The following is a 9904-nucleotide window of genomic DNA, read 5'->3' as shown; positions in this document are numbered from 1 at the left end:
TCATAAAAGCTTAATTTTTATACAAATAGTTTTATTACAAATTTGAATTCTTAAGAAATACACATTTAAAGAAATTACACAGAAGGCCTTAGTAGTCTTTAAAAAAAACCGTTTGGGGGGACTTTTTGTGAAATGTCATTTCAAGCATAGTGGTCCGAGTCTGCCCTCCTGCGACCTGTCCACTCCCTGCCTGAGCTGTGGCACAGCTCATGGGAGGCTGGGATGTGGCCTGAGAGTGCTCAGGTGTGGAATGCTGCCAGGAAGCTGACAAAGACCTTGGCGGTCATCACTCTTGGAAGTCATTCGGTCTGTGGTTAGTGTTTGTTTAAAACCCTGAAAACACTCGGTGCAGTGTAAACGCAGTGAGCGCCAAGCACAGGGCTCGTTACCATAGACACCATGTTTATGAGTGGATTTGCCTTTGGCAATAACACCTCTTTGGTTTGGGAGTAAGTGAGGAAGGCTGGTGTTTCACATTTGGTGGCCTGGAGTTGGAAACCCTGTGAAGGAACGGCACAGTCTTCGAGAGAGGAAAACGAAGTATGCTTTATTTAACAACGGGCTCTACGCTAGAACTTGATCTGCCTAACTGCTGACATCTATATAAATTACTAATACATATATATATATTTATTTTCTGTCTACCTTTGGACCATCTTTATTCCACAGGAAAGCCATGACTTCCACAAAAGCAGCTGCGTAGTACCACACAGGGCATAAGTTTGTGTTTGGGGCTGAAAAGATGGAATTCCATATAAAGGGTTGAAGAAACCAGTTTCCTTGACGGCTCTTGGCACAGACCATTGAGGGACCTGATCTGGAAACACTAGACAGTGGTATGGACAGACACTCACATCTGGGGTGACAGAATGAAACGGGCTGTGGGCTGTCTGGAGAGCACCGTGTACCCCTAGCACCTTTGGGTTTCTTATGGAGTTCTCACCTCACACATCAGTGCACTGGATTGCAAAAGGCAATTCATCTTTTATTTGATCACGAGTGCCATTTGGTATGTGCCTCTACGGAAAGCTCATCGCTGTCTGTCCTTCTCCTTCAGCAAACAGAAGCCAATGAAGCGGGGTGTGTTAGTTACGCGGATCCCTATAAGGCACTTTACGGTTTTCATAGTGGACAGTGAGGTACATGGGGTATAATTCTAGGGTTCATTGCTGTTAAAAACAAAACAGGAGGGAGGAGAGGACGAGGAGGGAGTAGCACCATGTTGTGACGGCGGCAGAGGCGGGCATCGTTATGTTCTTCTCATGCACACTTGGCAGCGGCTGACGTGCGTGCGAAGCTCCCCTGCCTTCAAGGTGGACGGCGTGGGCTTCCTGCAACACAGCATCAGTATCAACCCATGAACCTCCAGAAACGCGGCTGCATTCCCCCTGCGCTTCTCCCATGAACCACCAGAAACACAGCTGCATTCCGCTGCGCTTCTCCCGTGAACCTCCAGAAACGCGGCTGCATTCCACCGGCACTTCTCCCGAGTCCCGCGATCCCTGAGGGACCCGACACACACCCATCCACACTGATGACAATCAGCAAACCCTATCTGCCTGAACTCTAGGCAGGCATGCACTGGGACCCGGCAGCATGGTTCCACAGCACAACAATGTTTTAGGTATTTTCTGCACGTGTGAGCCCACCTGGGCCCCGCTGAGGTTCCCTCTCAGCCTCAGGACCATCCATCCTTTGAACTTTGTACTATCATTAGCTTTTCATTGTTCCCAGTAGATTCGAGCCTTCCCACGGTACAGAGGAATATTCTTCTTCCCCACAATATGTAACCAACAGCGACAGCTCGTTAAATTTTATTGGATGATCGGATAAGTGACAAGCCTGGGATAATCGACTGACAAAACGTGTTCCTAACAAAGTGTTTGGACACACCTGGCTGAGGTGAGCCAAGAAGAGGAGTCAGCAGCTGAGACTTGTCTTGACCCTAGAAATCCTACCTTCCCTTAGTCATTGGAAAGGCGAAACGTCTACTATAATTGGTACTAATCAAATTCTACTAAATGTAGTTCACCACATGTAAGAGGTCTTGTTGTGAACTTGAAGGAGCTTACTCTAGCAAATCCCATTGAAAATTCTAGTTTAAAAAAAATCTAATTTTGTTTAAGGAGGCATTTTGGTTCATTGTAACTAGGGGGCTAGTTCAAAGCAAAAAAAAAAATCCCATTTCCAGCTACTAACTTATAATGAAGTCTCCCCACCCCACTCTGAAGTGGAAGGAGCAGAGTCTGGTTTCCGTCACTGAGCTAGATAGATTGTGTTTGCTAATGTTGCATCTGGCAATTTCCCAGAAGCCACCAGTCGAGAATATGACACGTTGAGGGTGTCAAGCAAAGAATGACCTGGAAGCTGGAAGACAAGATAATAGTTCCTCATGGCTGTCCCCCAAACAGAGAAGACAGCGGGGCCTTGTCTGCAGAAGAGCTGAGCCTCATCTGGGGAGGAGCAGGAAGAGGCTGCCTGGCCCCATCAGCCACCTGCATCTGCTCCTGCCGACATGCAACCGTGGATGGTGGAGCGTGGCATGCTCCTGACCCTTGGAAAGGGACCAAATTAACCTCAACGAACCTGGGAGCCCTGGGATCACTGTTTTCAGATGAATCTTAGAGACAGGAAGACACGGGAAGGGAAAGACATCTCTTATTTCGATAATACTATGTTGAAAGGAATTTTTATTCACGCACATCTGAGAGTCTTCTGCCGAGTTCCTTAGGATGTACCTACCACATACGCTGCCCCCGTCATGGAAATGCCACAGAGATGAGTGGCATTGCCCTCCTCACTGGCTACTGAGGACGTGAGGTTTCACATGCTGCCTGAAGACTTTGACTGCTTTTTATAACACTTTAGCACGTTTGTCAACAAAAACGGCCAACGACCTCTTTTCTCTCTCAGCTCCCCAACATAAAGAATCGAGCCAGTCACCTGGGCTCGCCTCTGAAAACCATATGGGTCATCTGCCCATTCAGAACAGCCTCTGGCTGACGGGTCACAGGAAACAAGAAAAGAAAGGGCACCAAGGGATGAGAGCGAGCCCTCCAGCAGAGGATCGGTCTGACTTACTTGAACATCTCGCTTCTCTCTATGGTGGCGAGCCAAAAGCTGTAAGCATTCGCGTAGTAATTGCATGTTCCTCGGCCATGGCACTCGATGAACGGGGCGCTTCTAAACTCCTCCAGGCAGGACCCGGGGGATGCAAGGGCTTGGCCGGAACCTTCAGCACCAGCGCTGGTGTGCTGAGGAACAAACATAAGGCATGAGTCCGAGGTGTCATCACCCAGAATGGGGTCTCCTCCCTGAAGCTCCGGGTTCCCACACCCGCCCCCCAGGCTCGCAAACTCTGTGACCAAACAGCTGCTCAGTATTCAGGGTGGTTGGATTTGTGGACCTGCCGACGAGGCTGGGGTGCTCAGGCCTCCACACAATCCCAGGTACCAGACATCAGCAATTCCCAGGGGGAGAAGGGCACCTAGCTTTCTTAGAAAACAACCAAGAAGTCCTTCTCATGTCAAATAAGGAGTGCCAAGTGGTAGGGCCTGAGGGTTTTCCCTGGTTTTTGGGTTTTTGTTTGTTTTGTTTTTGTTTTTGTTTTGTTTTTTTGGTTTTTTGAGACAGAGTTTCTCTGTAGCTTTGAAGCCTGTCCTGGAACTAGCTCTTGTAGTCCAGGGTTTTAAAGAGAATGAACAAGATGTCTGTGTAGGGACCTTATCTGAGGTTGGTAAATTCCTACCCATTTTCTTACCAGGCTCAGGACTTGTGTGCATTTAATCAATACTTTTCAGTGTGACAATAAAGTCAAATGAGCTATAATGAGCTCTCCACACAGGGAACTGTCCCTGTAGTAATTGGCTTTTCAAGAGAAAGAATTTAAGGGTTCAACATATCTGAACACAGGCAGGAGCACCTCACTGCCCGGATGCATTCTGGGTATTAACCTGGGAGGAGAGTGAGCCTCACGGCCCAGGTGCATTCTGGGTATTAATAGGGAGGATAGCAGTGTGCCCTTCACACTCAGGGTACATCCTGGGAATTACCCTAGAAGGATCATCCTCCTGGCCACTGCCTTGGCTGAAGCAGCCTGAGCTCCCAGGCCACACCCATGTTTCCTCCCGTCTCAGTTCCTCTGCTCTCAAGCTCCTGAGTATTAACAAGGTTTCCGGTTCAGGCCACAAGTCTACAGAGCTTCCATGCTCGGGTAGCTTCCTGCTCATGGCAGGCAGCAACCACCCACATAGAGGAGTGGGGAGCCCTGGAGGCATTGTGGACCCCAGGAGCAAGCAACAAGCCAGGCTCCAAGTTATGCCCAACAATGGATGGTCTAGGAAACTTGGAAGCCATGGGAGAAGGAACAGGCATTATTAATGGGAGCCCTTCTGAGGAAATGAAGCCTCCAGACACTCACCATGACGAAGGAATAGCCGATCCACAGTGAGGACCAACCGTTGGGGCACTGCGGGATCTGGATGGTTTGACTGTGTACCGCCATCACCATGGCGGGTGCTTCGCACACTGCACACCTGGAAGGGAGCGAGCAGCATTCAGCGTGGACGGGACCTGGGGATACCCACCCCTCAACCTCTCCACCCCCCGGCTCAACTCCAAGTAAAAAACGTGGCCAAGGATGAGACTCCAGTTTGGGGCCTCCTTGTTGGTTGTAGAAGCCCAGTCTCTGTCCTAAAACATTCAATTCAAAAACAGTTACTTTTTAACCACCTATTCTATGAGAGGAAAAGATGGGAAGGCCAGGTCCTGAAAGTAGGCAGAGGCCCGAGGATCCTCCTGTGCCAGGCTGTACCCCGGTGCAAATGAAACCGGTCAGGCCACCCAGTGTTCTAAAGCTCGCCCAAGTAAGGGAGCACCGGATGGTGGGGGAGTGCAGCATTTAAAAACACCGACAGCGGCAGGGAAATAATGACATTCCATCACAGGATGAGGAGAGTGTTAGCCACGCTGCTAAATGAGTACAAACGCGTGAATAATTACAGCAAGCTCTGCATACAGATGGACGGGGAGTGGGCGGGCGGCTGGATTAGTCATCCGTTTTCTGGTGGGGGGGGTGTGCGCGCGCACACACTCTTTCTATGCTTTCTACTTTATTCACACAAATGCAGATGGATTAAGAGGTTCCATTAAACACCAGCCACTGAAACTGAAATCACCTAGGCCATCTGCCTATCAGGCATGGGAAATAGGGCAGCTTGTAGCACCGCCCTCCTCCCTAGGCTGTCAGTGGCTTTGTCCCCTGTATTTATGAAGAAACTCGGCCACAATTAGTGTCACAGCCCAGGCCACCTGAGGTTTCCCTCGCTCTCTAACCTTCCACTCCGGTGATCAAACTGTGGCTTTAGAGCCACCCCTGTCTGAAGAAAAGTCAGAGAAACTACTTAGAAATTGTGGTCAATAGGATAAGGACAGCAGCCGTCACCTTTTTGGCTCAAAACTCAAAAACAAAGATTTGTATCGGTGTTTCTAAAATTGCTGGGGTTGGGGACCTCCCTGTGGGAAAGAAGGAACCTGGAAGTCCTGAGACATGGCTGGAAACCATCAAAGAGGGCCACGTCATTACAGTAAGAGGTCAGACCTGGCTGGGAGGAGACCTGGAAGGCCCCTCAAGCTGCAGGGACATAAAGAGCCCTGGTGTGTCAAGTTCTGGGGCACTGAAACAAATCAGCATTTCTGGTGTGCTCACAGAACCAGATGTGAAGACACACGTCCACAGATAACACACTTCCCCGGAGCCTACATCGGCAACCAAATCAAGACGAGCATGGATACCATTCCAAAAATAGTCAAGAAACATAAATGTTAACCATATTCTACCTGTTTTCCAAGGAACGCTAAAAAGAAAACCACAAAAAAAGTTAATTTTCGTTCTTGGGCTTTTAGCACAGCCTGAGTAGGAGTCTGCACACAGATCGCACGTGTGTGTGGAGTGTCGTGTTCTCTATGTGCTCTTGGAGTGTAACAAATGACATTTTCCAGCCTAAGCAATAAAATTAATTTTCTGATAGCTCTAAAAGATAAAAATAAAAAAGGCTGTGTCGAGGGACACAGTGCACAACCATAGAGCGTCTGTGGCTCCTCGAGCCCTCTGGTAAAGCTGATCTGCCAGGCTGTCTTTGTGTCTTCAGAGGGATTGTGGACATCCGCACAGTGGGATGGACCCATCATCCAGCATGTAAGAGGCTGAGGCAGGAAGATCTCAAGTTCAAGGCCAGCCTGGGCTGCATACTGAGAACTGCCCCCAAAGGGGATCTGAAAACGCCTGGAGATCTCTCTCATAAACCCCTAAGGAAAACTCCCGACTTCTCCTTCTTTCTATCGCCAATAAAGTAGACCCTTAGCCAGACAGCTAATGACAGAAACTTCCATGTTTCTGCCAGTTCTCTATGCAGCTGAGCAGTCGACTTTCAATTTGATGAAAGTGGCAAAAATGGAGCAGCTCGTATTTCTCGCTCATATAACTTCCCGTCTTCCTTCCCACCAGGCGAGCTCTTGAACTGAGAATACTCCAGATGTCAGCGGGGACAAGCTTAATTTAGGAATCACTCAGCTAGAGACATATGCATTCTCAATGGGTGTGATACTACCTCAAGGGGGCAAAATTCGGCAGAATAAGAGGGAGCGTGAAACGGCTATTTATTATTGCATAATTAATTCCGTGATACTGGAGATCATGCATAAATTTTTGAGTGACATAAATCTGTGTAGTTTTTATGTACTAATACTACATAAGCAGATGGGGTATATATTATATATTCAGTACTACAGCTCCTTAGGTCTCCTTTCAAAACCACTGGGCTACTACAAAAAACACAGCAGAAATGACAAGCATTGGTGAGGAGTGGAGGGAGGGGCGAGAACCCCTGTGCGCGACTGGTGGGGACATCAGAATGTCAAGGGCATAGCCGCTGTGGAGAAACAGTAAGGAAGTTTCTTAAACACTTAAAAATAGAATCAACGTCTGACTCAGAAATTCCAATTCTAGATGCAGCAAAAGGACTAAAGGCAAGCAATTAGGTGTAAACACCCACACTTGAGCGCCCTTAGTCAGAACAGTCAACCCAGGTAACCGCTGATGGGCAAGAAGTGGATGCGTGGATAAATGAAAGGCAATCAATGTGCACTCATCCACAGGGTCATGGTTCATCTTTTAAAAAAGAAGGGCTTTTGGGGGGTTGGCGAGATGGTTTACTGTGGCTGAGAACACACCAAGGGCCCAAGGAAAGGTTCCCAGCACCCACATCAGGTGAATCACAACCACCTGCAACTCCAGCTCCACGGGGATCTGATGCCTCTGGCTAAAAGGACATTTGCACTCATGTGCATATATACCCACACAGACACACACACACACACACACACACACACACACAGAGACAGACACAAATATCTTGTTTAAAAAGAAAAAGAGCATGGTGCTGCATGCCTTTAATCCCAGCACTGGGAGAGCAGAAGCAGGTGGATCTCTGTAAATCCAAGGCCAAGCATGGACAGCTGCTTCTCATTTGATTTTGCGTGTGCTTTTGTAAACGTGAACTCACCTGCTAATGAAGGGCCGGATGTTGTCCCCAGAGATGGGAGCCATGGACATGGGCATCGGCTCTGGCGTGGACAGCCAGTAGGAGTAGTCATTTCTGGAGGCGAAGTTGCAGACATTGTTGATGTTGCAGAAGAGGAAGGGCATCGTGCTGAACTTGCGCAGACAGCTGCCTGCAGTGCCTGCACCGGGGAGAACACAGAGGGAAGTCAGAACCTGGGGTCTGATCTTCCCATTCCACCGACAGCACCATGGGGTGGAAATCGACACCTGACAACCTCATCCGAAGGAGGGAAGCACACAGAGTGGGCGAGGATGATGGTGAATGAGCGGCAGAGGAGATTTCAGCGGATTGGGTCAAAAGGAAACACGCTCAGTTTGCCAACAGAGGAAGAGTCTGCTCCGGGAGGATGTTGAGTCGCTAGGGGATGGGCTGTCCCTGTGGATCTCACAGCCGCTGTGGTTCTAACTTGATTCAGTTACATCATTAAGTACACATTAGGGCGTAACTCGGTGGAGGGTCCCTGGAGCAGATGAAGAAATGGGCAGGTACATGGCTTCCTGATGAGCCAAAAACACTAGGGGCAGGGGGCTGCGATGCAGAAGACGCAGAGAGCCTCCATCAAGATAACACGGCGCATTTCTAGAAGAGCAGCCAGTGCACAGCAGCCTTGTTTTAAGAATGCTGCAAGCTTCTAAGTAAGCCACAACAGGAACCTTGACGGTCCCTTAGTAACTAAAAGTGAGAGCTGAAAATTTAAACATTTCCAAGGACTCAGCCTCATATTCCAGGGCTTCCCAAAAGACATACAAAAGCGGCTGAACTAAGGGATCACTGTGTTCGGGTGAAGGGAGAAGGGCCAGCCCTTCTCAGGAGCCCACCACCCTGTGGCGGAGACCATGACACCCCTGGATCTACCTGGAAACCCACCCCATACCACACGGGGAAAGAACTGCATCTTACCCAAGTCCTGCCCATGAGCCCGTTCGTTGCCTTGCACATAGAGCAGAGAGTACCCATGGTAGAGAATTTTGGTCCCTGGAGGACACAGTGGATCATCTGTTGTCTGACTATGTCTGGTCACAAGGAAGCCGTGGTCCACAGATGGGGTACCTGGGGGACCCATGGATCCTGGCTGCCCATCGGGGCCTGGTGGACCAGGAAACCCTCTCGGACCTGTAGAAGACAAGCCAATGGCTTAGATACCATTCAGTCTCCTCTAAAGCCCCCAGAACCCATCTCCAAAGAACTGCCACTGTCCACATCAGGGATGTCTGACCTGACACAGACGCTCAGGGAAGAGTGAACCTAAATACAAACAGGCCTCCTCCTGGGAGCTTCCTTCCTCCTCCACATTCCACTGCGGCACGGCTTTCTGAGCCCAGCGCGTGGCACAAGAGACACACCCTTCACCGGTAAGTTCTAACCCCGTTCATAAGGAATCCTGGGCTCCTCGAAGTGGGGGTCACTACAGAATCATTCACACAGCTCTGCCCTCATCTGAAAGCCCGAGGATGAAACAGCCTGAAGGAAGTTCTCAGGCACTGGGTCCTGCATTCCCGGGTATAGCCAAACTGCATACCACCCCAGATCTGCAGGGCTGTGCTCTTGGTTCAGGGACACTTTGGTCTCAGGGCCACATCACTGTGGGGTAGTCATCTAATCCCTGCTTCCCACGAAGGCTTATGAAGTTTGTCCTGTGCCAGTGGCCTTCAGAAAAATTCTGACATTATTATTTTTCAGTTCTACTTTCTACTAGCTGTGGCTAAACAGAATTTTTGTAGCTGTGAAGTACCACGCTGTTAGCAAGCCACAGGGACCACCACCACCACCCCCCGCCTTTTGGCTGCTTTGGAGAGCACACTGTACCTCAACTGCTCCCTGTCACTATGCAGAAAACAAGCTTTTGCTCCCCCCCGCCCCCCATGAGCCTATTTCCTCTAAGACATGAGCTTCCTTGTAGCCTGTCAGTACTACTTTAGTTTCCTTCTAAGGGTTCTAGGGCCTGGATCTATTGTTTCTGCTGTAAAGACCTACCGGGTGGTCCAAAGGGGCCGGTCTCTCCTTTCTGACCAGGGGCACCATCAAACCCAGGAACACCTGGGGGTCCAGGAAAGCCCACCGAGCCTGTCACACCTGTAGGAGGAAAAGGAGAAGAATTTTGTGATCTTCCCTTCTTAAAAGTTATTTCTCATCTTTGGGAAGCAAGGACAGGGCCTGGACCTCTGGTGAGAAGGTGTGGCTGAGTGGGTAATGGATCCTGGCAGCGCATCAGGGCCGGGTGCACCCAGCTGCTTCCTGCAGAGCCTAGGGCGCCCCCTGCTGGAGTCTGTACTGCAGAGTGG

At 49.6% G+C, this 9904-nt stretch overlaps 1 protein-coding gene across 1 annotated transcript in view; it reads right to left on the bottom strand.

Moving 5' to 3' along the window:
- Positions 1-521: 521 nt before the first annotated feature.
- The window catches only part of Col4a1 (collagen type IV alpha 1 chain), a 111674-nt gene continuing 102291 nt past the window's right edge, over positions 522-9904 (bottom strand). Inside the window, exons 47-52 of the mRNA XM_038326946.2 lie at positions 9597-9695; positions 8523-8735; positions 7563-7740; positions 4421-4535; positions 3082-3254; positions 522-1331 (exon numbers count right to left, since the gene is read on the bottom strand). Of these exons, the coding sequence (XP_038182874.1) occupies positions 1250-1331; positions 3082-3254; positions 4421-4535; positions 7563-7740; positions 8523-8735; positions 9597-9695 (860 nt within the window). The 3' untranslated portion in view covers positions 522-1249. The remainder of the gene's footprint in view (positions 1332-3081; positions 3255-4420; positions 4536-7562; positions 7741-8522; positions 8736-9596; positions 9696-9904) is intronic.

The sequence above is a fragment of the Arvicola amphibius genome, chromosome 4, assembly GCF_903992535.2.
Source record: "Arvicola amphibius chromosome 4, mArvAmp1.2, whole genome shotgun sequence".
NCBI classification, from domain to species: domain Eukaryota; kingdom Metazoa; phylum Chordata; class Mammalia; order Rodentia; family Cricetidae; genus Arvicola; species Arvicola amphibius.
Note: the sequence above shows the minus strand (reverse complement) of the source record. Positions and strands in the feature narration are given on the sequence as shown.